A 26113-nucleotide genomic window follows, 5' to 3' on the forward strand; every position below is an offset into this window, starting at 1 on the left:
GCTTACCACTCTGATGTCATTTCATCCTGGAAATACATGGAGGACACATAACTATTATTCCTATTTTACAGAAGGACAGCTGAGGCATAAAGTCCATCTCCCTGAGGTTAATAGCCAGAGACATTAGGAGACAGACCCTGCCCCATGCTTTCTACATGTAGGGCTGTAGCGCCCCCTTCTGGCCTGACACCCTCAAAGTATTCCACACAGACAGAAGAACTTGCATTTCTGTTGCCCTGAGAGACAGCAATGGTGGACAGCTTGGCATCACGCACAGAAAGATGGATCATGATAGGAAGGGTCAGCAGGTCACAATAGCCTCTTTCCTCCCCGCCTTATGGTCTAGTCCAGAAGCCGGGTCACTAACGTTCTCTGTGACATCACAGCCTCCTTTCCTCTCTGCCAGCAACAAGTAAGTGGGGCTCAAAGGTAAGGCCTAAGGGTGGGAAGGGTGACATTCCCTGCACCAAAGGGATAGCAGTGTCCCCACACTGGTGGAGACCTATTCATTTGCTACCAGCATCAGACACAATCCTTCCTTGGCCTCTACCCTCAGTTTCTCTCTGCCTACCACATCCCCACAGCAGTGATGAATGACTCCTCCAGCTCTAGAATCCTGCCGGCTTCACCTTAGTGACCTTGCTTCACCTGGTCAGCATGTTCTGAAGTCCCCAGAGACCTGAAACTTAAATAGGACAGGACAAACCAAGAGCCTCTTCTTTGACTCTTGTCCCCATCTAGAGATGGGTCATAGTACTGCATGAACGTCTCCACACTCTTCCACTTCCTTCAACACCAGCATCTCTTACATTCTGAGGCTTCACAGCATGCCAGAAAGCTGTGCAGGCCACTTTTCATTGCTCTGAGTCTTCACACGCCCCTTTGCTTTGCTTTGCTTTGCTTTGGGATTTCCAGGTTACAGATCAAAGAGCTGAGGTTTTAAGAAGCTATGTATTATTTTTCTATTAAGTAATCATAAAGAGTTATATCCCAAGGGGTTAGGGATATAGCTCTGTTGGTAGAAGGCTTGCTTGGCCTGTATGAAGACCCGGGCTCCATCCCCAGTACCACATAAACTAGGGATGGTGGCCCCCACCTTTAATGCCAGCACTTGGGTGGTAGAAGTAGGAGGTTCAGAAATTTGGAGTCATTCTTGCAATATGGAGTCCAAGGCCAGCCTGAGCTATATAAGACCCTGCTTCAGAAAAAGACTTACTTTCCAGATAATGCTCTTGTAAGTGAGTTGCTGGTCTCCCTAAAAGATTTCCCAATTCTGGAGAGTAGGCAATTTACAACTCCCTATCATCAGGATTTCCAGGTAAAGATATGGAGAGCACAGCAGCCTTCGTAGAACCCCATTCCAAGTTCCTGCAGCACAGCCAATGGCTGTGATCTCCAAGGCCTATAGCTAAAAGGGACAAGGGGCACAATGCAGTGTATGTTTAAAGGAGAAGGAGTTTGAGTACTTGTGTTTTCTTGTATGTGCATAAGCTATTTGGAAGAGAGGTTCCTGTTTGACATGTTTCCAGTTAAATGGAGAGCTGTGTTTTCATCACAGATAGAGGAGAGCTTTATAGCCAGTGCATAAGGGTCTGGGGAGGCACTAAGGCTACCTACCAACTGCTGGGATTCTAGAGACAAGAGGCACTGGGCATCTAGGACCTTCTAGTATGAGATGACACCAGTGTGCAACTCTTCCATTAGATTGGCCAGCAGCACTTTCATTAATAGATGACTTGTGATAATTTGTTAGCATCTTACCAGGGAAGTAGGTCTGTGCCTAGTTCCCCTCTCTGTGTTACCCTAGTTCCCCTCTCTGTGTTACCTCCCCTGCTCCCTCAATCCTAGTTGTAGGAAGACCCTCTAAGCTTGTCCAAATCTTCACCACTGACACCAGCTATCCTTGAATCTTTCCACTCACAAAAATGAGGCTTCTGGCTGCAGCACTGTTTCTTCTCAGCTTTGATTTTCAGTCTCTTGCTGTGCTATACGTTGGACCAGAGGTGCCTAAAAAGCATTTGACTCTAAACAAGCATATGCTGAGTGAGTGACAGGGAACAAACCATGGCTTCAATATCTTAAGAACTGGAAAACCTGCAAATAAAGCAATCAAGAAGCTGAGGCAAGCCAGGTGGTAATGTGATAATGGTGTACACCTTCCTTTAATCCCAGTACTCAGAAGGCAGAGGCAGGCAAATTTCTGGGTTGGAGGACAGCCTGGTCTACAGAGATTTCCAGGACATCCAAAGCTACATAGAGAAACCCTATATCGAAAATAAAAAATAATTTAAAAGAAAAAAAAAGGAAACAAAAAACTCAGAGACGGAGGAAGAGAAGGAGGAGGAGGAAAAAGAAGGAAGAGAGAAAGAAAGAAAGAAAGAAAGAAAGAAAGAAAGAAAGAAAGAAAGAAAGAAAGAAAGAAAGAAAGAAAGAAAGAAAGAAAGAATAATAATCCAGGTCAGCCTAGGCTATATAAGGAGACTTGAAGAAAAAGGAGGAGGACGAGGAAGAGGAGGAGGACGAGGAGGAGGCTACCTACTCCTTTAGCTGAGATCTGAAGTGTTGGTAATAGGCACCCTAGTTAGCCGAAACATACAAACACATTCTATAATACAACCCATAACTGCCAAGCTTACTCAGTTATACATCAGGGTGTGGGCTGTGTGATTGTGTCAGTTACAGTGAAAGAAAATGATCTAGATGGTCAAGGGCTCTAGTCCTTCAGACTGTGGAAGAAGACACAGCCTACCATAGGTATCAGGGAGTCAGCCACTTAAAATCACCTAAGTATTTGTTGCACAGAACGATAAACCCCTGACAGCACTGGGAAGACTGGTGCCCAACCTAACAGCAAGCCTCCTTAAGTAATCATTTCTACTACCCCCATATGACAGACAGACACAGGCTATTAGTTTCCAGGAGGGTAGGAAAGCACAATGGTGCCATACAAATGCCTAGTCTCTAGAATCCCTAAGATTCTGACGTACCTAGGAATGAACCCCAGACAGTCTGAGTTTTGACAGTGGTGCATGATTTATTTTTTCCTGCATCTTCTATGTCTTAGTCAGTGTTCTATTGCTGTGAAAAGACACCATGACCTCAGGAATTTGTATAAAGGAAAGCATTTAATTGGGGCTGTCTTATGCTTCAGAAGTTTAGTCCATTATTTTCTTGGTGGAAAGCATGGAATGGCGGCACTCAGACAGACAAGGGAACACAGGCAGATAAAGTGCTGGAGAGGTAGCTGAAAGGTCTACATGGGGATCCTCGGACAGCAAGAAGAGAAAGAGACACTGGGCCTGACTTGAGCATTTGAAGTCTCAAAGCCCACCCCTAGTGGCACACTTCCTAGAACAAGGCCACACCTACTTTCACAAGACCACACCTCCTACTAGTGCCACTCCCCAATGACCAAGCATTCAAATCTATGAGCCTATAAGGCTATCCTTTTTTTTTTTTCAGCTTTTACACACTATGTTATATGGACAACTACGTCCAATTTTTTAAAATTTTTTATTAGATATTTTCTTCATTTACATTTCAAATGCTATCCCAAAAGTCCCCCATACCCTCCCCCCCCCCGCTCTGCTTCCCTACCCATCCACTCTGACTTCTTGGCCTTGGCATTCCCCTGTACTGGGGCATATAAAGTTTGCAAGACCAAGGGGCCTCTCTTCCCAGTGATGGCCGACTAGGTCATCTTCTGCTACATAGGCAGCTAGAGACATGAGCTCTGGGGGTACTGATTAGTTCATATTGTTTTTCCACCTATAGGGTTGCAGACCCCTTCAACTCCTTAGGTACTTCCTCTAGCTCCTCCATTGTGGGCCATGTGTTTCATCCAATAGATGACTCTGAGTATGAGGCCATTCCTATTCAAACTATCACACCCTATTTTAGGTCTGAGCCTTTTATACAAAATAAACTTCTTGGTTCTTCTTAGTTACCCAAGATTATTCCTCAAAAGTCCTTGGAATATTGACCCATTTTTCATTTTGTTTGTAACTCTGAGTCTTTGTCCTCAAGAGTAGCTTTCAAAGGGACTTCTCAAGTCTGTTTTGCTTTTTAATTATACAAATTAAAAATTATAATTATTTAGATATCCTGTTCTTCTCCACCTTGTAATTAAATAATTTTTCCCCTCTGTCGATGGTCAAGTATTAAATAAACATCTCAGCACAGATATGAAACGCCAGGGTAGAGAGTGGCTAACAGAAGCCAGAGTTAGATTCAGTCACTGTCTGCTGCTCTGAAATTTGAGAGGAATCTGAATATTTGTACTCTGCCAGCTCTATCTTAAATCTCCCTCACTGGATCCAGCATCTGACATAGGAGTTTTCAGGGTTTCTGTGTGTTAAAGTTGAGCTATTAGTGTGGGTGTGAGGGGAAAGTTGGGTGGGGAAGGAAAGAGGCAAAGAAAGTAGGTTTCAGAAGGTTTGAATGGGAGCAGGATCTCTTGCTTTCCTTTGTTCTTTCTTCTCCCTTTGTTTTCCTCACCAGTTCATACAATCTTCTCTTGTTTTCAATGTCCCACTTGAAATTCCTTATTCTTAAAATCCAAAGTTCGTAATAGGCCAGGAGTATTGGCATATGGCTTTAGTCCCCGCACTTGGGAGGTTAAGGGAGGAGGATCTCTATGAGTTCAAGGTCAAACCTGATCTACATAGCAAGTGCAAGCCAGTCAGGACTACATAGTGAGATCCTGTCTCAAAAAAAAGAACAAACAAACAAAAAACCAAATTCATCATAATAGCCTTGGTAAGTCTACATCATTTGGTGAAGTTGTTGACATTAAGTAGACGACAATATGAGTAGGAGAGAGGAGCAGTGTTTTCAGGAAGACGTGACAAGTAATATATGGGGACTATGACAAATGGGAACGATTATACTATAATCAATTTTAGAGAATAATGCACCAGTGCAGTGTCTTAACCTAATTAAATAGTATCTGGAAGAGACCAGGTCATCTGTGACCCAGAAGTCAATCCAGGGCACAGGCTAAAAGAAGTGACTTTGGTTCGTGATTTAACAAAGCAGAGTATATGCTCACCAAGGTTTAAGAGAACCCTAGGCAACATGTCAACAATTTCCTTTAAATAAACAGGCCAGCAGGCTGCAGAAGTCCAAGCATGGCCTCTCCAGGCTGACCTGTGGTGGGGGCTGCTCAGACCTAAGGGTCCACTCTTTCCTTGGGAAGCATTCCTCTGCAGGTCACGCGTGCAAGGCAACCTCACACAAAGAGTAAGGATGAGGCCAATGCCTGGATAAACGAAGGAAAATAAATGTAAAACATGAAAACGAAGTTTGTTTTTACAGTGACCAGTTCGCTTAACTCCCTGCCAGCACTCCTTTCATTTTCCAGCCCAGTCTCTTCAAATCTCCCAATCATTCCTCCCTCAGTTCCCCAACAGTCTGCTTAAACAGTCCCTTCTCCCAGTTCTCCCAACGCTAGAAGCTCCAAACTATAGCAACTATTGTAGCCTATCGGCTCAGCTCAGCTTCCCCTGGCTTAACTATTTCCTAACAACAACTTCTGCGCCAACTGCCTTCTCCTCTCTGCTCACCCAATTCTATACCAACTGCCTTCTCTTCTCTTCTCTTCTCTTCTCTTCTCTTCTCTTCTCTTCTCTTCTCTTCTCTTCTCTTCTCTTCTCTTCTCTTCTCTTCTCTTCCTTCTCTCCTCTCTCCTCTCTCCTCTCTCCTCTCTCCTCTCTCCTCTCTCTCTCTCTCTCTCTCTCTCTCTCTCTCTCTCTCTCTCTCTCTCTCTCTCTCTCTCTCTCTCTCTCTCTCTCTCTCTGCTTGCCCAATCACTTTCTCGGCCTCGACTGACTTTTTTATATCCTATCCTGCTCCCAGAAATCTAAGAGGAACCCACACTGAAGGCTGTCAGGTCAAGCAGCTCTGACAGCTAAGAATTCTTAAAAGGCTATTTGGTTAACAACTGGGGATACTTTAAAGGGCTAGGTGGACAAAATAAAACAATTAGCAGAAATCAGGCAGGTTAATGGCAAAGATGTTTACTAAATGATGGAGCTCCTAAACACAAGATCTAAGTGTGTTATATATTATTTCTATTGCTGTGAATCCTGAAAAATAAATCCATGGAAGAGAGCTTAGTGAACTTTACCAGGGCTCGGATTTTACCAAAAACAAAAACAAAAAAACCAACTCACCAGGCAGCTAATCCAAAAAGATTATTGGAAATGGGGTTAAGCTCATCACTCAAGCCTCCTAGTCCATAGTTCCTACATCATAGAGACATGTGTCTAATCTGCTGGGTACCTCTTACCATGAGAACTCACTTATGTGCAAAAAAATTATTGAAGATCAGATGGGAGAAGGAAGAGAAGGTCCGTGTTTGTTCGAATATTTTCTAAGTACCAGGATGGGTACTAAGGACACAGGAAATAAAGATGTGAGAGGTAAGACCTGTCACCATTGGCCTCCTGTGAGTGAGACATCTGTCCATCTTTATTTTGTTCATCATTAAATATCCAGCACCAAACAGAACCAGTCACATAGTAGGTTCTCAAAAATATATACTGAATAGGAAAATACTCACCAGCTACTGTCCATGTAGTTGTGACTAAACAGCCAGCTACAATACAGTGCTTTCAACACGAAGTTTTGTAGCAATGAGCTTGAGTTAAGCAATCGCTATACAGTAACAAACCATGGTCTAAGCTACATGGCAGGAGGAGTGAGGAAGGGCTAGGAACGTGCATCCTAATTTTCAGAGGCAGCTTCCGGTAACTCCCAGGCTGAGTGTTAAAATCTGAGGAATGAAGGCACAAGGTAATGCCATCTCTGATTTCAGGGAACAGTGTATTACAGGATCCTTCGGCAGACGGATAAACAGGAGAACTGCTCATCCAGCCTTGGCTACAGTGTGACGAACAAAAGCCAGAGATGCTTAATCGAGGATATTAACAGTAGAATCACAGAAGGAACTGGATCCATGGGTATGAGGAGCTCCTCTGAAGGCCTTAGCACAGGATTGATAGTGAATGAGAGGACCATCATGCAAAATGGGGAGCATGGACATAGAGTGCATTTGATCTGCAGTAGCTGGGGTAGGGGTGGGGGTGGATAGCTCCCACCAGTAAACAGCACAACTAAGAGACTCACAAGGCAATCAAGATTCAGCCTGGCACATCACAAGGTTAGCCCATCAGTTACGATGTTTCTGAAACTATATATATATATATATATATATATATATATAACCAAATTTACTACTTCCTCGAGAATTTACAACCCCAAGACAAAGAGGTTCACTCATTCAACAATCATTTACTGACTGTCCACACCGCCCTGTGTGCTAACATTAAGAAACAAGCATTGGGCCAAGTCCATAATTCCTGTGCTGTGACCCACTGAAGGAAGGCAGATTGTAAACACAGTAAATGAATACAAGTCAGAACATGGCAGAAAAGTGGGAGCAGGGGTCAGCAGTAAAAGATACAAGTCTTCATTGTATGACTAAAGGAAGTGTCCCTGGAAAAGGGAACATAAAGAGAAAAACTTGAGAGGAAAAACAGTGTATTTCTAAAAATACCCTTCTAGTCAGAGGTTAAAGTAAGCATAAATTCCTGAGTTGGGAGCTTGGTGAGTTTTTAATCGACAAAGTAACCAGTATGCCTTGGATGGAATTGGTTAAGAAATCACCGGAATTGAAGACAGGGGACTTTTTGAAATGGTTGAGTATGGGGTGGGGGTGGGGGGATGTGACAGTTTGATTAAGAGCTGGGTAAGAAACTTGGGTTTTCTTCTGGAAACTATAAGAACCTGCCAAAGACTTGTTTAGGGAGGAGAAATTGGGGGTGAGGGAGACCTTTGACATAAAGTTCTCACAGCAGTCATTATTCTTGTGTTTCCTGCTCATCCCTTTCTTTAGGTTTGTATTTCCAAGACAATCATGTTCCTGAAAACTTTTAGAATTTTTTAGGCATAGTCTTCTGAGCACAGATTCTTACCTTGTTTCCTTGTGAGTGCCTTTACCTCACCATAAGCATTGGAAAATGTTTCCAGGAGTGTTCTGGGACTTGTATTTCAGTAGTTCAAGATGTCACTCCATTGTCTTCCACTTCACACTGTTTCTGATGCAAAATCAGCTGTCATTCTTGATTTTCCCTTTATAAGCAAATGTATCTTTGGTTTTACTATTATTATTATTATCATCATTACTATTACTGATTCTTACCTTTGAAAGGTTTTTTCTTTAATTTTTCAGTATTTGACTTATTCGAGGTAACTTAATAATGTCTGTTTGGTGTACTATGGGTACTTAGGTCAGTGTTCTTCATCAAACTTGGGTGAGGGGGTATCTGTCATTCATGCTTCAAAGACTTCCACTGCCCCACCTCTCTCCCTCTGGCCCTGAACAAGGTAACTATGCAGCAGCTCTCTGCTCACTGCTGTTCTTCTCAGTCTTTAACAGTTTTCCACTCTCTATTTCCATGTGTGGATCTTCTATTGTCCTTTATATCCCTTCATATACACTATAGCTTCTACTGTTACGTTTGGTATTACTCATTCTCTCTAGATCTTTCAGATGTTTTTGGTGTGTGTAGGGGTATGTGTGTACTCAGCACACACACACACACACACACACACACACACACAAGCACACACTATGTGCCATGTCATGCTTGTGGAATTCAAAGGACACCTTGTGGGAGTTGGTTCTCTCCTTCCACGTGGACCTTGGGGGTTGAATTCATAAGGTCAGTCTGAGAAGCAAGTTCTTTTACCTGCTGTGTCATCTCTTGGGCCCCAACTGCTGCTTTTTATATCTAGAATGCCTATTATTTCAAGATTGTCATTTCTTTCTTCAATACTGTATTTCTTCATCTATGTCCTTTTCTTTCTACCACTGAAGATATTGAGCAGAACTATTACATAATACATATCAACATGGGAATCCTAGCTTTCCCATTAATTAATCATTAATGGTAAGGAAAACAGGGAGACCAGTTAGGAAGGAGACTATTAAAATGATTCATGCAAGAGCTGTTGGTAGCTGAGACCAATACAGCAGTCAAGAAAGGAACAAGTGACAGTGACAGGCATCTCACATGATGAGCTGGGTGGGATGACAGACACCTACCTAATCAATGCTATGGCAATAATTCCCTAAAAGAAAGTTTTGTCACAGCACAAGAATGGGACATATCTAGAGGTCTAAAAAGTTGACATATAAAAGAAGTTTGGGACTAAAACAAGATTCTATATTCTCGTACCATTGGCATGAGAAAGATCTTTGGAGGGATCACCCAGATTAACTTCCTCTTCCCATTGAGGGGCTTACTCAAATCCATATGACAAATGTCCACACCAGGAACTAAACCTGTGGTTCTACATTAAATGCAGAGGTGCTAAGCTGCATTTCTTCCTTGCCTCTGGGGTGCCAGGCTCATAGGATGCCAACATGGCGCTCAGAGAAGACAGTCTAAGATAGGGGCCCCACGGGTGAGAAACAGAGGAGGCTGGAACAGAGGCTGTGGTTCTCTAACTCCTGGACAAACAGATGCCATTGGGAACCTCGGAGAGTTAGAGGGTTCCCATCCTCCTGTGCACCCAGATGCTACTGGAGACCGCAAGAAGTTGGAAACGGGCACGCATCAGCCTATGATGAGCCCAGGGCAGGTGGCAGGGAAATCCACCTTAGCTCAGAGTGAGTGCCAGAAATACAGACAGGCCTTCTACAGGAGTAGAAGGCAAGGCTCTGTATGATGAAGGCCTCCCCACCCAGCAGTCCTTGATGAAGGAGACAGTCCTTGCTTGTCCAAACTGGATGTCATGGTGGATGAGGATGCATGCAACAGGGTGATTAAGAGATTAAATATGTTTTGCAGGAAGGGACGCCTAGAAAGGGGTGTTCATTGACTAAACACTTGGAGCCCCTAGATACCTCATTAGCATGGAGACCTCTAGGCTCTAGTCTATTTGGTAGGTTGTCATGGTCCTTCTAGTGGGGTGTCGAGTTCTAAACTTTGCTATTACCTTACCAGTTCTTCTGTCTGATGGCACAGTTCACTGCCCCACAAAACCTGCATGACATGTACTTCCTTCCATGTTGCCATGGGACCCGGGAATTAGAGTAAGTTAGAGACAATGAGCTGGGGGAGGGGGGGAGAGACCTACCACCAGAGTCACCTTGCAAATATTTAACACTTTGCTTCTGTAAAGTAGGCACCACCAAGAATATGTACCTAAAAATGGAGTAGACCACAGAGCAACCTAAAGCCTGATTACCAGTGATCTACTTCCGCAGGAGCTAAGATCCTGCTGCAGTGGGTCCTAGCTGGAGTGTAGACACAGATGAAGGACTAGCACTTTTCAGCTATGGTCTTGTGTTCATCTAGGAAACAGACCTGCCTGGTGAACTGGGCTCAATTTCAACCCTGGTGATTCCACTGCAGACAAAGCTGGCAGAGTAAAGCCTTCATTTCTTCTCTATGGGTAAGGAAATTTTGTATAGAGCAAGAAAAGTGTCTTTTAAAGGGGGCTTCTGCGTGAAGAGATGGCTCAGTCAGAAAAGTACTTGCTAGGCAAGCATAAAGACTTGAGTCTGAACCTGAGCATCCACATAATGGCAAGGGATGCCTATAAGCTCAACACGGGGGATGCAAAGACACAAAGGGACCTGGGAGTTGCTAGCGAGCCATTCTTTCCAAATTGGCAAATTCCAAGACCGCTGAGGGACCTTATCTCAAGAAAACAAGGTGCAGAGTGGTTGGCAAAGATATCTGATGTTGCTTCCACGTATACACATGAACACACACACACACACACAAAGAACAGCTTAGACAGAAAGAGCCAACCTGGACTTCCTGACCACAGAGAATCATAGACAATTTCTAACCGATATGTGAAATTCAGATCCAAGGATCTCTAGTCCCCATTGTTTTACCTCCTACAGCGGCCCACCAAACCCTTGCCTCAAAAATCTTCAGTTTATGCTGCTGGGACTGTGAGGAACCTGTTGTTGAGACCACCAAGGTTCCAAGCCAAGAGAACCAGACACCAACCTACAGTAGGTATCAGACCAGAGCACCCTGCCTGGCCCCTCTACACCTCAGTTTATCTTCTTCCTCCTGAGAAGACCCCAGATTTCCTTATTTTGTGTTTACTTTTTTTGAGATTATAATTACAACATTCTCACCTTCTATTCTGTCCCTCCAAACCCTCCACACAGCCCTCCTTGCTCTCTTTTATATCCATGGCTCTTTTTTATTGTTACATATAAGTATATAACATATATTCCTAAATACATAAGTAAAAAACTGCTCAGTCTGTATAATACTACTTCTATGTATGTTTTCAGGGCTGATCATTTGGTATTGCATAACCAATTGTTATGTGCTCTTCCTTCAGGAAGACTATTTCTCCAGCTCTTAGCATTCCCTCAGTTGCCTATAGTTCTTGGTGCGGGGTTGAAGCTGTGGAGTTTCCCCCATCCACTTGGACACGGCTACTGGAATCTTCCTTGTTCATGTTTGGGAGTCCTGTGACAGAGGCTTTAACATGTAGATTCTGTCATTCTCGGGAGACACAACCCCACAGCCAACTCCTTGAACCCTCTAGCTCTTAGAATCTTTTCACCCCCTCTTCCGTGACATTCCCTAGCCTTAGGTCCATGAGTGGTTTTATAACCATTTCGTTCATCTTTTGAGTGAAAGAAATTGCAAGCTAAAAGGTGGAGGATAGCCAACAGAAAAGGGAGCTCTGGCTTGCTAGCTAAAGTGTGGACTGAGGTCTCGAAGCACTGGCATCACCTGAGAGCCTCTTGGAACGCATAGTTAGGGCTGGGGATGTAGATCTGTTGATTAGTTGCTTAGCATGCCTGAAACCCTAGGTCCAATGCTAGCACCACATGAAAAGCAAACAGTGAGGTGGTACCTAATCTGTAATCCCAGTACTTGAGAGGTGGACTAGGGAGATGGGAGCTTCAAGGCCATCCTCCAGTACTTAGTGAGCGGCAGGTCAGCTCAGGATATATGAGACCCTGTCTTGAAATAAAATAAAGTGCATCTTCAGACCCTGTTGCTGTCCTATTGAGTCAGAAGCTGTGTTTTGGCATGGTCTCTGGGTAAATCTGGATACACTTTGTAATTTGAGGAACAAGGCTCAAGACTGGAAGACATGTAAGAGAAAAGTTAAGCTCTCTGCCTGTGGATCTGGCATACCCCTTTGAGAGTCTCAGTTCTGTCACAGGGGTTGAGCAAGTCACCTAATCTGTCTTTGCCTCAGCTATCCTCAACTAGCCAATCCTGTAAAATGGGAATATACACTTTATAGTACACTTGAGGAATCATGGTGGAGGTGTTGTGAAGGAATAGGAGTGGATGGGCTTGGGCAGACTAGAATAACGTCTTCTAATAAGAAGTCTTGGCATTCTGATGGCTTACAAAACGAATGAGTAGTTCTTCCTCATCAAAGTCCAGGACATACCGCCATCCCTTCTCATCTTCATCTTCTGAAATAAGAGACCCCCATGGTTCTGTATCAGGGAAGGAGAGGAAAACAGAGAAGATATCTCCATGTCCAGTTTGTATCACAGCCTTCTTTGGTGGCCTAGGACAGAAAAGACAGGGATCAAACCCAGAGATGTCAGAGAGGAAAAAGTAGGAAAAGCTAAGACTGGCGGGGACACGGTAAGACAAAGTGCCGGTGGAAATCTGTCACAGCCCTACTGTCAGATGAAATGGGACAAGAGGCAGGAAAAAAATCCTCATAGTAGGAACATACAGAATCCCACAAGAGCTTTTAAAGGCTTCCGGAAATAGCTTCAGGCTAAAAATGAAGAACAAAACCTTAAAAAATGCAAGCTTGCTTCGCTAAGACAATAACGAAGGTGCTCAGTCTCTGGTGCGGCAGCACTTATGCAGCACCGTGCAACTCTGGTGAATCCTCCACCATGCCATGTGCGGTGGCTGCACTTAGGGCAAGCATCTCTCTGCCTGCACTGCAGCTCTAAGGTAGGCACTACCATCCAAAACAAGGGTACTGCATTGCAATCATGAGCAGAGGCGATTTACTCATTACACAGCCAGTGGCAAAGCTGTCACACCTGCTCCAGAGAGCTTAGCCTGTCTCTCATGGACTCTGTTACTTCTCTGGAAGTACACAAAGGCTTAAACATAATCCATACCAACCGTTATAGTAGTAAAACTTGAAGGAAAAAAATCTAAATACACAATTGTGGATTGGTTAAGTAAGTCTTGAATTATCCATAAAGCCAAATACTGTACAACTACTAATTTTTAATGTCCTAGCATGGGAAAGATGTATATAACGTCTATGAAGGTAATGAACCACATACATAGGACAGGCAATCTGATAAGCTATGTTAAAATATGCTTAAGGGAAAACTGTATCTCGGAGGAGAGGAATTGGGAACATTTTTCCTTTTTGAAATAGATGCACATTGCATTTAAAAATAAAAAATAAGAAAAAAGTTGATTCTTTTAAAACAATACATATTTTTAGGGCTGGAAAGATGGCTCAGTGGTTGTGAGCACTGGCTGCTCTTCTAGGAGACCCAGCTTCAACTCCCATTACACACGTGGCAACTTACAACTCTTTGTAATTCCAGTTCCAAGAATCTGACACCTTCACACAGACATACAGGCAGGCTAAACACCATTGCCATTCATTCATGAAATAAATGAATAAATAAATCACTTTTAAAAATATGTATCTTTAAGTTCAGCATCTGTTCAAAGGAGAAACAGATTCAGATTTTCCCCCATCCCATAATATCCACCACTCACCTATGTGCTGCTTCAGTTGGCTCAACACTCTCACTTCTATGACTGGCTGGCTCAGCCTTCCCACGTGACTCCCATGGGATTCTCGTTGTCAGATTTGCTGAAGACTGAGAAGAATGAGTTAGGCGAACAAAACCTCAAGAGAGCTACTACACAGCCCGTCATTGGCCAAGAAAAGCACTCCTCTGCCAGCAGTGATTATGAAGGTGAGTCCTCAAGAGAGGCCCTGACAATGACCTCTGGGGAAGGGAACTCTGTCCTGATGGCCAGGCCCTATGAGGATGTGAGAGAGCTATGCTCAGACTCCAGGGGATGCTGCAGAGGCTACAGAGTCTGAGGCTAGCCACTCTTTTCCAGGTTAGGCATTGCATTAGAAGGAGCAGGTCTGGGAGGAAAGAACATTCTACACCCATGCACTCACACGCTTATGGACACCGTGGTGTGGTCTTGACTGTGTATTTTGTGTGACTCTGCTTCATCTCTGCTTTGGAGGCTACAAATTGAGTTCCAGACTGGCAGGTCTACATTGGTTCCAGAGTGACAGGTCCACACTGGTCTTGTTCTCTTTTGTTTCCCCAAAGCCAAATGGGTACACATCAAATGAGCAATAAATAAGAATGCTCAGCTCAAGCCAGGCGTGGTGGCGCACGCCTTTAATCCCAGCACTCGGAGGCAGAGGCAGGTGAATTTCTGAGTTCGAGGCCAGCCTGGTCTACAAAGTGAGTTCCAGGACAGCCAGGGCTATACAGAGAAACCCTGTCTCGAAAAACAAAAACAAAACAAAAAAAAAAAAGAATGCTCAGCTCAGTTGGGGTGACATTGTCTTTGGGTCACAGAAGAACAAATGTCCAACCTAGAACAGTGGCAGAACCATAAAGAATAAAGGAAGCCATGTTGTGGGAAATTCATCCTGTGCCCCGAAGGCCTCACACAGCCTCTATCCCCAAGGGGCCATTGATAGACAAGGCTCACCCACATCTCCTCACTGTAGAACCCACCTGTCAGTCAAGCCCCTGTTACAAACATGAGCCCACTGCAGGGTAAGTTTTCCTACAAGAGCATACCTGTTCTATTTAAACTGAGGGTGAGGAGCTGGGGTCTTCTCTGGCTCATCCATGACCCAGTGAACTAGGTTCCACACTGGGAAAGGGACTTTGCAGCAGCCTACCAGGGAACACCATCTGTGTCTAAGCCAGGATGGGCCCAAGTTTTCTGTTTCCTATGTCCTGTGCTTTGCAAGACATTCTGTTGACAGTGACTCCACCATGCAGAATGACACCAGGTCTGCTAACTAAGCTGTGGAGTGCCTGGGCTCCCATGGAACGCCTGGGATCTAGAAACCCATCTGAGATAGATACAATCACAGTAGTTCATCCGACTCTAGCTCAAAGGCCTTCACCCAACAGCCTGCTTTCCTTCTTTCAGAGCTGACCGCATACAATATACAAACAGGATACCCTAAAAGGAATCTAAACCGCTACTACCAGGAACACTGGGCCCTCCGACCGTGTCTCATCGGGAGACCCTGAGGGTTCTAGTGGCAGTTCCACACAGGCTCTGAGCTGCTCAGCTACTGGAGGGTCTCCATGAGGATGAAGAAGGCAGTGGACAGGAGTCATGAAGACCGATTCAGAAACTCCACCACAAGGAGGGAAGAGGTCTGAGCCATCCCTGTGCCACTGGTGTGAGTCACCCCAGATCCTGACAGCCAGGGAGGGGGGCTGCCTGCAATTAAAGTCCTTGTTTGCATCAGAGAATGTGACTCTCCTCTCTGGCCCTCCTCAGATCTTACAGTTATCAGTTCTTATAGTGTCACTTCCAAATAACCTACGAAAACTTTGACCTTCTGAGTAGCTTTTGAAATAATTTCAAACTTATAGGAAAGTTGTCTCAATGGGGAAAAAATAGAGGAAAGGAAAGGAAAAGAAAAATTATTCTCACGTTATCATATTTATATTTTTTCCCTGAATGGTCTGAGAGCAAGCATCCTGACCCTTTGCCTAAATCCCTCATAGAGCACTTCTTATAGGCAAGGACATCCTTTAATCCAGCAAGTACCCAAAACCAAAGCATCTCCTACTAAAACAGCCCGATTCAAATTCCATCCATTGTTCCAAAATGCCTCCGAGCCTTTTCTCCCAAGGCTATGGGTTCCATGAAGTCCTTTTGAGTGTCACACATTTCAAGGGTTCAGGCACAACAGTCTCTCAGTTCAAAATGATCTGATATTTCCACTGAATCAGAGTCAAGTTTCCCATTTGGAGCCCTCCCCCGTAGTTGGCACCTGGGCACACAGGAGCCCACAAGACTGAAAATTCACATTGCTTGCTGAGAGGATTTAGTGTGGAGCTCAGTGACAGGCCACTTGTCCAGTGTATAGAGGCCTTGGAATTGATTAAAACTAAAGTCACTTGTTTGATTCAGTTCCTGCTACCAAGTTCTTCCACTTAATTGGTCTGTAATTTTTTTACAAAAGATTTATTAGTTTGGTTTTGTTACTTTTGTTCTCTGTAAAATTTCTGGGTTTAATCTTAAACAGTTTTTATTACTGTTGTAGTATTTGTCTTTTAATTTTTATTATATTCAGTTGTTTGTTTAATGGGAGGGGCCAAGCTAGGATCTACAAATGGAGATCAGAATACAACTTGGAGTCAGTCCTCTCCTTCCAGGATGGATCAGGGATTGAACTCAGGTGGTCAGGATGGGTAGCAAGTGCTCTTACCTCCTGAGCCACCTAACCTGTCATGTTCTTCTTGTTCCTTGCATTGGAGATTTTTTTGTTCATTTCCTCATAGAAGCATTTAAAGTGTGTGATGGGCTAAACAGCCCATCATCCAAGGACACCTTTCCTCTGTTTCCTGGAAAATGGGAGAATGTTCACAATATAGGCGAGGATTATAGCATAGAAAGGCTACTAATGTGCAACCTTCTGGTAGAGATGATCCATGTTATCTGGTGGACCTGGTCCAGTCAATGGGGACAGTCTTCTAGCACCTCTGAGCATGCTCCTGACCCAGCAGAGGCCAGGACGGAATGAGAAGTGTCTATTAATAGCAGGCGATACAGATATTCTCTGCCAGGCTGACAAAGAACTAGAACAAGAGATCAGACAGTGCTTAACCTGATAAAATGTTCAGCCTCTGGCTCTGTGTGCCCCAGTGTCCTAATGTGTAATGTGAGTTCAGCATTAGTGTCTACTGGAGCACAAGGCAATACTAAGCCTAAATTCCCCTTCCTGCTGTACATGCTTGAGTGCACTGTTTTGACTGGCTTTATCAGGATGACATGTCTTTGGGTCATGGAAGGACAGATGTCCAATCTACCACAGTGGCACAGAACATGAGATGAAAGGCAGCCATGTTGAGAAGTGTCCACGTGGCCTCACACAGGAAACTGAGCAGGTGGCCAACGGCAGGGAATTATTTACACCTGTATTTACACAGTAGGTCTAGCTCTCTCAGAATACATACACAGTAGATCTAGCTCTCTTAGAAGAATACACCCTAGCTAGCCTACTAATCCAAGGACAGGAGATACCCCTTCCAACGACCTAATACATTGTGGATAGTGGGACAAACCACTGCAGAGAGGTCAGCAGACAGCCCCCTTCCTCCCTGCCTTATGGTCCAGTTCAGAACCCCTGTCACCAACATTCCCCAGTTCCCAACTCTGTGACATCACAGTCTCCAGTCCACTCAGCCAGCAGGTGACAGAAGCTTAAAGGTAAGAGATGGGGTGATCTCTCTACACGAAAGGAATGGAAATGTCCCCACACTCCTGTACACCAATTTACTTGCCACCAACACAGACATTACCTCCACCACTATTTCCCCTTTCTGGCTCCTGGCTTCCCAACCGTGCTACATGACTCAAAAGGGTTCCCCCCAACTCTAGAAGCCTATTGCCTTGACCTCAACAGTGACCTTGTTTCATCTGGTCAGTGTAGTGTGGGGCCTCTAAAGACATCAAGATCACAGTCTATTGCAGACAAGACAATAGCTCTCCTCTTTGGCTTCTACATCAAACTAAGAGGGACATAGGTGGTTCAAAAAAACAGGTCATATGTCTCCTCTGTCACCATTTTTGGTGACATATGTACTTATTGTGTATAAGATGCCATGCTAAGTACTTCAGAAGTGCATGCCACACAATCTACACATCATTGGATGGGTTTTATCATTGCTCAGAGAGGTAAGCTGAGCTTCAAGGAGGGAAAAAACTGCTCTAGATCACACAGATATGTGTTATATAAATTAAGATCCTATGTCCACTTAAGAAAAAAGTATGGGTGATTAACCAGGCTGTCACTCTGAGAGTCTTCAGGTGGAGCCTTGCTATGTAAGCTCCCCACCATCAGTTTCCAGAGTGCCAGATGCTCCCCAGTAACGGAAAAGAGAGTGAAGCCACTGATGTCCCTGCTGTCCCTCTTGGCTGTGACACCTGGACAAGTCACATTTCTAAGCCTCGGATCCCTCTGAAAATGGTGGAATACCATTCTGCATCACATACAGAAGAGACAAAAGAAAAATGAGCCTCAGATGTCAAAGGACCTGCCCTAGATGATCAATAAACATCAGCATACCTGGCACTGAGACTGATTCTCTTCCCATCAACTTGAATGGCAAAGACCATTGGTAAAGGTAAAAACCACTGGTAAAAGGGAGACTAGAAAGGCCTGAGTGTCACTCAACAGTCAGAGAAGGCCCAGGCATTCATTCAACATGGAGTAGACACCCCCTTTTGCCCTGAGTTATGGTGTGACCAGGGACCCAAAGGTGATGGTGATTTATCCCTGTCTCTGGGAGCAAAAATGTCACTCCTGTTTACTTCGGGATCCTCAGGACTTCACAGGGGACTTGGCACCAGTCAATCCTCCATAAATACTTGTCTTCAAGTATCCACAGATTCTTCAACTGTTTTTACATAGGACCAGAGCAGGACAAATCCAAGTTCATTCATCCATTCCACCAATGCCCAGGAAATGTTGGACACCACAGGAAACCCACTCAGAAGACCACAGGAAACAAAGAACTGCCTTCCCAGAGGGTCTGAACTCATACAAATTACTACATTCTGGGCAGGGTTAGAATACAATAAAGCTGTGGGCAGTGGAACAGGAGTCCCGAGAGTGGGAGAAATAAGGTGAGCGGGCCAGATGGGGTTAGAGAAAGCAGCATGCAAGCAAAGGCTTGAAGCAGGAGGGAGGGAGGGAGGGAGGGAGGGAGGGAGGGAGGGAGGGAGGGAGGGAGGGAGGGAGGGAGGGAGGGAGGGAGGGAAGGAGGGAGGGAGGGAAGGAGAGAGGGAGGGAAGCACTATCCTGTCGACCTCTGCTGACAGAAGATGAAGCAGGGCAAGAAGAAGTGTTCTTGGCTGCTGGAACCGGAAGGGAGGGGAAAGAGGAGGAGACATCCCTGGTCAGACAGGTAAGGGCAAGATGAAGGCGCTTGCTTCTCCAGAAGAGGCCCAGGCAAGGCCAGGCTCTTACCCTGCCTGGTACAGGAGACTTTTCTATCTTGCTTTTCCTTTGGCATGATAAACAACCACAAGCAAAAGCAATCTGGGGAGAAAAGAATTTATTTTAGTTTACAGATTCATAGTTCATCCTGGAGGGACGCCAAGGTATGAACTCTTTGGAGACAACTGAAGCCAGATATATGGAGAGCTGCTGCTCTGGGTTGCTTCCCCCACTTTAGTTGGGCTTGCTTTCTTTCACAACCCAGGATCACCTGTCCAGGAGTGGCACCACACATACTGAGCTGGACCCTCCTACACCAACTAGCCATCAAGAAAAGACAAAAGGAACGCCCACAGTCCAGTCTGATGGGAGCAGTTCCTTCATCAGTGTTCTGTGTTCCCAAGTATGTCGCATTGACAGCCGCCACTGAAGTTACCAGCAGGTTGGGTGGTCAGAAGTGGCAGGCTCTGACTCATTCAAGGAAGACCAACTGGAAGGAGCAAGAGTAGCCCATGCAATAAACCAGAGGGTGAGGTAAGAGGGGTAGGGAGATGAAAGGTAGGTGAGAAGCCAGAGCCCAACACTGATGCCAGAGAGTAGACCTCATGTGCTGTGATTGACATTCAACAACTATGTTGGAAGTTTCTGACATGGGTCCTGTGAGATCATGGGCCTGCCCCTTTAAGATTCTGGTAACTCAGAGGCCAGATCCCACAGCTTGAATCAAGTCTTACTATTCTCAATCTCTACCCTCACCTCAATCACTGTGGACACAGAGAATCAAGAAGTCCCACTGTGCTTAATATCCTCTAATTTCTAGTCTTGCCTGGTACCTGGCACTTCAATGTGTTTTGTCACAACTAGGTTGACCACACTCTCACACAGTGAGGATCTTACTGATACCCCCAAAAGGCTATAAAGTCATTTATTTTCAGGGGACTTTTCCCTGAATTTTCTCTGGGCCTCCCTGTATCATGTTGTCCATGGTCTTCCTCTACCTCTGTCTCTGCCTCTGCCTATCTGCCTCTGCCTCTCTGCCTCTGCCTCTCTGCCTCTGCCTCTCTGCCTCTGCCTCTCTGCCTCTGACTCTGCCTCTGACTCTGACTCTGACTCTGACTCTCTGCCTCTGCCTCTGCCTCTGCCTCTGCCTCTCTGCCTCTGCCTCTCTGCCTCTCTGCCTCTGCCTCTGCCTCTGCCTCTCTGCCTCTCTGCCTCTCTGCCTCTCTGCCTGCCTCTCTGCCTCTGCCTGCCTCTCTGCCTCTGCCTCTCTGCCTCTCTGTCTCTCTGCCTCTCTGCCTCTGCCTCTCTGCCTCTGCCTCTCTGCCTCTGCCTGCCTCTCTGCCTCTCTGCCTCTCTGCCTCTGCCTCTCTGCCTCTCTGCCTGCCTCTCTGCCTCTACCTCTGCCTCTCTACCTCTGCCTCTCTGCCTCTCTGCCTCTGCCTCTCTGCCTCTCTGCCTCTGCCTCTCTGCCTCTGCCTCTGCCTCTTCCTCTGCCTCTGCCTCTGCCTCTGCCTCTCTGCCTCTGCCTCTCTGCCTCTCTGCCTCTGCCTCTTTGCCTCTGCCTCTCTGCCTCTCTGCCTCTGCCTCTTTGCCTCTGCCTCTCTGCCTCTGCTTCTCTGCCTCTGCCTCCCTCCCTCCCTCCCTCCCTCCCTCCCTCCCTCCCTCCCTCCCTCCCTCCCTCCCTCCTCTCTTTAAGCTATCATTCTCAATGGAGCTCCTTCCCAGGTTTTAAAGGGAAGCCTCTCTTTCCCTTTAAAGACCTATCATGCTGTATCTGACATAATGTTCTCTCCCTTTCTAATGTTCTCCCACATCAAGGTTCAATAATAGACCCTATAGTCTTGAAGCCATCTCTCCTAATATCTACTCATGAAGGGTGTTTTCACACAAATTCTTTTCCTAAACCAATCAACCCATCTGTCATCCTTTTTCCCTAACAGTGGCTTGGTCATAGAGAAGAGGGATCTAGAGCAGGACATGGAAGAGAGAACAGAGACTGAAAATAAGGTAGATTTACAACCTGGGGTCATCAGAGCCTTGGGAAGATGATCTAGTTAACCAGCTATGCTGCTGATGTGGTCCTTAGTCTAGAGACAGGCATGCGCTAGCCCTCAGCCACATAGAAATTAACAGTGAGGTGAGGACTTGAATGAGCAACCTAGGCCCAACTGGAATAAAATGAAACTAATGAGGACCATGAAAAGAGGGGACAGTGGGCAGAGGGGACTGCTTGTGAGCACCCACCATCACCATCCCAGCTACAATAGACAAGGAAATGGATGTTCCTCTGGATCAAAATGTTTCTCTTGCTTTCCTGATGAGAAATGGAGTCTCGGGTACTGCAGGCTCATCCAGCACACACCCTTCAAAAGCAGAGGATAACTGTCCTAAAATCTGTGCACAGGCAGCATGTGCTAAAGTTTTCTGTCAGCTGACCGGGCAAAATGAATGGACATTCGTCAGCCACGGTGTCCGGCTCATTCAGGAGAGAGCCCACAGTGAGCTGTAAGAAACAACCCCCATCACCAGCTGCTGACTGAGGGAGAAGCACAGGAGTACCGGCTTGTCATCCTTCTCCAGACAGGTGACCTTTGGACAGTAAAGAAGGGCGGCTAGCCCTCAGAGTGGAGGAACTAGACAGTTGAACTTGCTTCAGGAGGTCATAGGAAGCCAAAGAGGCTTGCCAGTGGGTGTGGGTGGGCGGGGACCAGTGTGACCCCACCGCTTAAACAACAATGGGCTTCTGGGAGTTGAAGCCTCACAGCCAGGTACCCAATACCTTTTCCTCTTTCCAACACCACCAAAGCATGGCGTCCAAAATCTTCTGTTGCTGTTACAAGGCCAATGATACAACTAACAACAATGCCAGCCACCCCTCTACAACAGTGGCCCAACAGAATCAACCTGTGTGGGGCAGTTGCTTCATGCCACCAAACAGAAGAACTCCTCAGGTTGAAGAAGCTCCAAAAATCCCCCGGGGTAAATCTCATAATTGAAAACAGTAGGCATTAGGACCAGCTCCCAACCAGGCTCTACCTGTCCTGGAACATGTAACCATGACACTCCACTAAGAGGACCGTGACAACCGGTCATGTAGCAAAAATAACCCTTGAGTTCTCCATGCTAATGAGGTGTCTAGATAGGCTTCAAGTATTTAGCCAACGAGCTTCCCTTCCTAGGCATCCCTTCCTGCAAAAGGTATTTAATCCCTGGTTCACCCATAGTTACTCACATTCGACGTGAGTAAAACAGTTTGGATAAGCAAGGGCTGTGTCCTTCATCAAGGATCACTACAGGGGAGGCCTTCATTGTAGAGAGCTGCACCTAAAGCTCCCAAAGGCCCTCTGTACTTGTGGCACTCAATTGGAACCATCCTAGGCTCAGCCTTCCCTCTCATCCTGGGCTCAGCCATCCCCTTCCTGCCTGGCACATAGGGGAAGCATGGGTCTGTGGACCTTGTTCCTACCTCCTCATGGTCCCCAGCAGTGTCTGGGTACACAGGAGACTGATAACTATAGCATCTGTCTTGAACCCTCTGTTTCTCACCCAGGAGAACTCGAGCTAAGATCCATATCTTGAACTGCATTTTGCCTTCCTTAAAGGCATGCCAGTAGCACTCTGGCATCCCATGGCCTCGAGACAGACATGCAGCCTGGCAGCCAGCAGTCCTTCAGGAGTAGGTCCACATATAGGCACCCGTCAGTTACTTCTGGGGAACTCAGTCTACCTAGACACTTCTTGCTAGGACACTTTCTTTGAGACTTTGTGGGTATAGGAGGGGATTAGTTACCCAACCCTGTAACTAAACGATCTATGGACTAAAGTAGATGTTTGATATTAGTTATTGGATCTTCTTAGTAAAGATCCCTGGCTACCATCCTACTGAAAAGTTTGAAATCTGATACTTTGGGAGCCTGAGTGTGATGCTCACAGCCCTCCTTCTCTACAAAATCGAAATGACATCTACTGTACAGGCTATTGGAAGGGAAATTGAGACATACGAGCATCTAAACTATGGTCTGTAAAAGTATCTTTTACTCTCCTGATACAACTGTCATCTTGGCGGCGTACTGCCTCTGTCCACTAATCTAGGCCTAGTCCTGCACGCATCTAGCTTCCATACAATCTTACCTAGGCCTAGAATGTTTTCAGCCTCTGAGACTTAATGATGAATAAGCTCACCCTATCTACCTTTTTCTGAACTCTGGCTGGATGGTCAACTCAGCTGTTCTAGCTCAAAATTCCTCTCCATGTGAACTGATTCAAACTGGCTTCTTCCAGCCTCTGACTACATTGCTCTGCTTGGCTTCATATTAACTTTGGCAGTATGTTCTGGTCTTCTGGCTCCTTCTCATCCTCTAGCACATTCTGTCTTCATCTGTGTCTGGCTTGTTCTTTCTCCACAACCTGACTCTGTACAATTGTCCTGGTAAAACTACTTCCCCAATATCTATCTCTCTCTCTCTCTCTCCCTCCACTGTTCTTTCTTAAGTAGCCCCTCTTTTCTCTTTGTTCTCATGAGACTTGGACATATTCAATTCTGTCAAATCTTTCTCTGATTTGTCACTTAGTCTGCCACTCAATTAGACATCACTTTCAAACATGGGTGCTTCCTCCTATAAATGAACTTTGCCTTCATTGTTTGGGATTAAAGATGTACACTAAAGGTGTGCCTGTGTTCCAGCCAGAGGGATAAAAGGATTAAAGATTGCTGGATTAAAATCCCTCTACAGTGGACCAAACAAAGATGGCACTCAACAAACTATTTGTGGATGTGCATACATATTAGTCAAATCAGTTAGTTTCAAGATTTGGGCCATAAAACATGGCAGAAACAAATTCCTCAAACTCGGTGGAAAAAGGTCCTAATACTTTTAATTGTTCATAAACGGCAAAAGCAAATACATGGTAAAATGGGCCCGTGTTCATTCGTTCACACAAACATTCTCTCACTAACTTTTCCAGTCTGGCAGGTGTATCCTCAACTCCCGACAGCAGGCAGATAAGGTGTGACTTGATGTTCCTGGTTTTGGATCCACTGGAGTTGAGCTGCAGCGTGCAGGCTTTGCTTCCACGTGGGGTCCATGCAGACTTATTTCACAACCCGAAGTTTCTCCGCTGGGCTCTTGGGAGTTGAGTGATTTTGCCATGCCAGACCTGAGTTTTTAAGCTAAATTCAGCCAATTACAACTAGGGCATTCCACACATCATTTCATGCACTTTATCACTTGGACTCTTTATCACTTGGACTCACACTGGTCTCTCTATGCCCTGGTTCTCATAGTTACCTAAGGCCACGGGCAGATCCATGGCATTGCCCTGCCATGGACTCAGGGCAGTGGGCGTACATTCTTTATCATCCTTGTCCACTAATTCTACCACCCATTATCTGCAGCTGTGGGAAGCACAGCTATGGTGGCCCCTCTACTGGCAATTTCCACAGCTTCGGGAAAAATGCCCTCAGAGGCTATGTGTTCATTACAGTTAGGTTACACTGTAGTAACAAACCATCAAGCCTCAAGTGTTTCACACAATTTGGGTTCATTCTTAACTCAAACAAGCAAATTTTAGTGTTTTTGTTTGAGAAGTTGTTTTATTTGAGATAGGGTCTCATGTAGCCTAGGCTGGCCTCAGATTCACTATTTAGTTGAGGCTTGACTCTATTAGTGTGCTTTCTATTATTGTGATAAAGACCATGGCAAAAGCAAGTTGGAGAGGAAAAGGTTTAGCTCAGCTCCCCTCTTACAGTCCATCATTCAGGAAGGGCAGGGCAGGAACCCAAGGCAGGAACCTAGAGACAGGAACTGAAGCTGAGGCCATGGAGGAGTGCTGCTCATTGGCTTGCTCTCCATGGCTTGCTCAGCCTGCTTTCTTATACCATCCTGGACCACTTGCCCAGCTGTGGCAGTGCCTACAGTGCCACAGGTTGGGTTCTCCCATATCAATTAGTAACCAAGAAAATGTCCTACAGATTTGCTGATAGGCCAATCTTTTGGAGGCGTTTCTTCAATTAAGATTCCCTCTTTCCAAATAACTGTAGCTGGTGTCGAGTTGACAGAAGCTAACCAACAAGATCACCTTGAACTTCTGATGCCCCTGCCTTCATTTTCATGTGTTAAGATTACAGATATGCACCATCACATCCATTTAATTCAGTGTTGGTGACTGAACCCAGGTCTTCCTGCACACTAGACAAGCACTCTACTAACTAAGCTATGTCTCCAGCCCTGTTTTTTAGAGCCATGAACCATCAGGTAGGATATGACTAGACTTTTTATCTGTAATAAAAGCTCTATCCCAGCTGTTTTCTTCTCCATTCTTTCAGATATGAACATAAATGCTCATCAAAGGGCTATTCAAAGGAGATACTCATTCATCTCCCCAGAACACTGTTCGCTATTTAGCCTTCGGAGACCCTGAGGGTTCTAGAGGCAGCAGACCAGGATATCTGAGCTGCACAGCTGCTGGAGGGTCTCCATGAGGATGAAGAAGGCAGTGGACAGGAGTCATGAAGACCGATTCCGAAACTCCACCACAAGGAGGGAAGAGGTCTGAGCCATCCCTGTGCCACCAAGCGTGAGTCACACCAGCTCCTGACAGCCAGGGAGGGAGTGCTGCCTGCAATTAAAGTCCTTGTTTGCATCAGAGTATGTGTCTCTCCTCTTTGCCCACTTCTCAGCCTACTTCTTAGAGGCCCATAGATGTGGAATAAGTTCAACCTGTCATCTCTTCTAAGAGAGATAGTTTTACTATTCTACAACATTTAAGTTCCTCTTAAGAACCCAGGAGAGCAATGTAGTTGGGCAGGGCTATACAGATGGATACCACCGTTAACATCTCAAGCCAGCGGGCATGATTCTGCTCACATACTGTGAGACCCAGC

General features: G+C 45.5%; 1 protein-coding gene and 1 long non-coding RNA gene across 6 annotated transcripts; both read left to right on the plus strand.

Moving 5' to 3' along the window:
• The first annotated feature begins 377 nt into the window (after positions 1 to 377).
• Tex48 (testis expressed 48) lies at positions 378 to 18193 on the plus strand. 4 transcript variants are annotated; one of them, XR_003836463.2, is made up of 6 exons: positions 378 to 412; positions 10368 to 10464; positions 10925 to 11038; positions 13871 to 13981; positions 15201 to 15459; positions 18133 to 18193. XR_003836463.2 is itself a non-coding variant. In XM_021160603.2 (5 exons), exons 2-5 carry the CDS (start codon positions 10461 to 10463, stop codon positions 15302 to 15304), a joined length of 333 nt encoding a protein of 110 aa, XP_021016262.1. In that variant the 5' UTR covers positions 378 to 412; positions 10368 to 10460; the 3' UTR covers positions 15305 to 15523. The 4 variants fall into 4 exon arrangements, 3 of the variants coding, with proteins under 3 accessions (XP_021016262.1, XP_021016263.1, XP_085694563.1); XM_021160603.2 differs by lacking the exon at positions 18133 to 18193 and having other exon boundaries at positions 15201 to 15523; XM_021160604.3 differs by lacking the exon at positions 18133 to 18193 and having other exon boundaries at positions 411 to 429; positions 15201 to 15523.
• Positions 17521 to 25871, plus strand: LOC147004290 (uncharacterized). Of its 2 annotated transcripts, XR_015047241.1 has the most exons (5): positions 17521 to 17966; positions 18133 to 18415; positions 18703 to 18917; positions 19496 to 19764; positions 25556 to 25612. It is a non-coding gene; the product is annotated as an uncharacterized LOC147004290 (long non-coding RNA). The 2 variants fall into 2 exon arrangements; XR_015047240.1 differs by lacking the exons at positions 17521 to 17966; positions 18133 to 18415; positions 18703 to 18917; positions 19496 to 19764 and adding exons at positions 21507 to 21814; positions 22037 to 22209 and having other exon boundaries at positions 25556 to 25871.
• Positions 25872 to 26113: the final 242 nt, after the last annotated feature.

This window comes from Mus caroli, unplaced genomic scaffold (genome assembly GCF_978045245.1).
Source record: "Mus caroli unplaced genomic scaffold, Mus_caroli_1 scaffold_6, whole genome shotgun sequence".
Taxonomy (NCBI): Eukaryota; Metazoa; Chordata; class Mammalia; order Rodentia; family Muridae; genus Mus; species Mus caroli.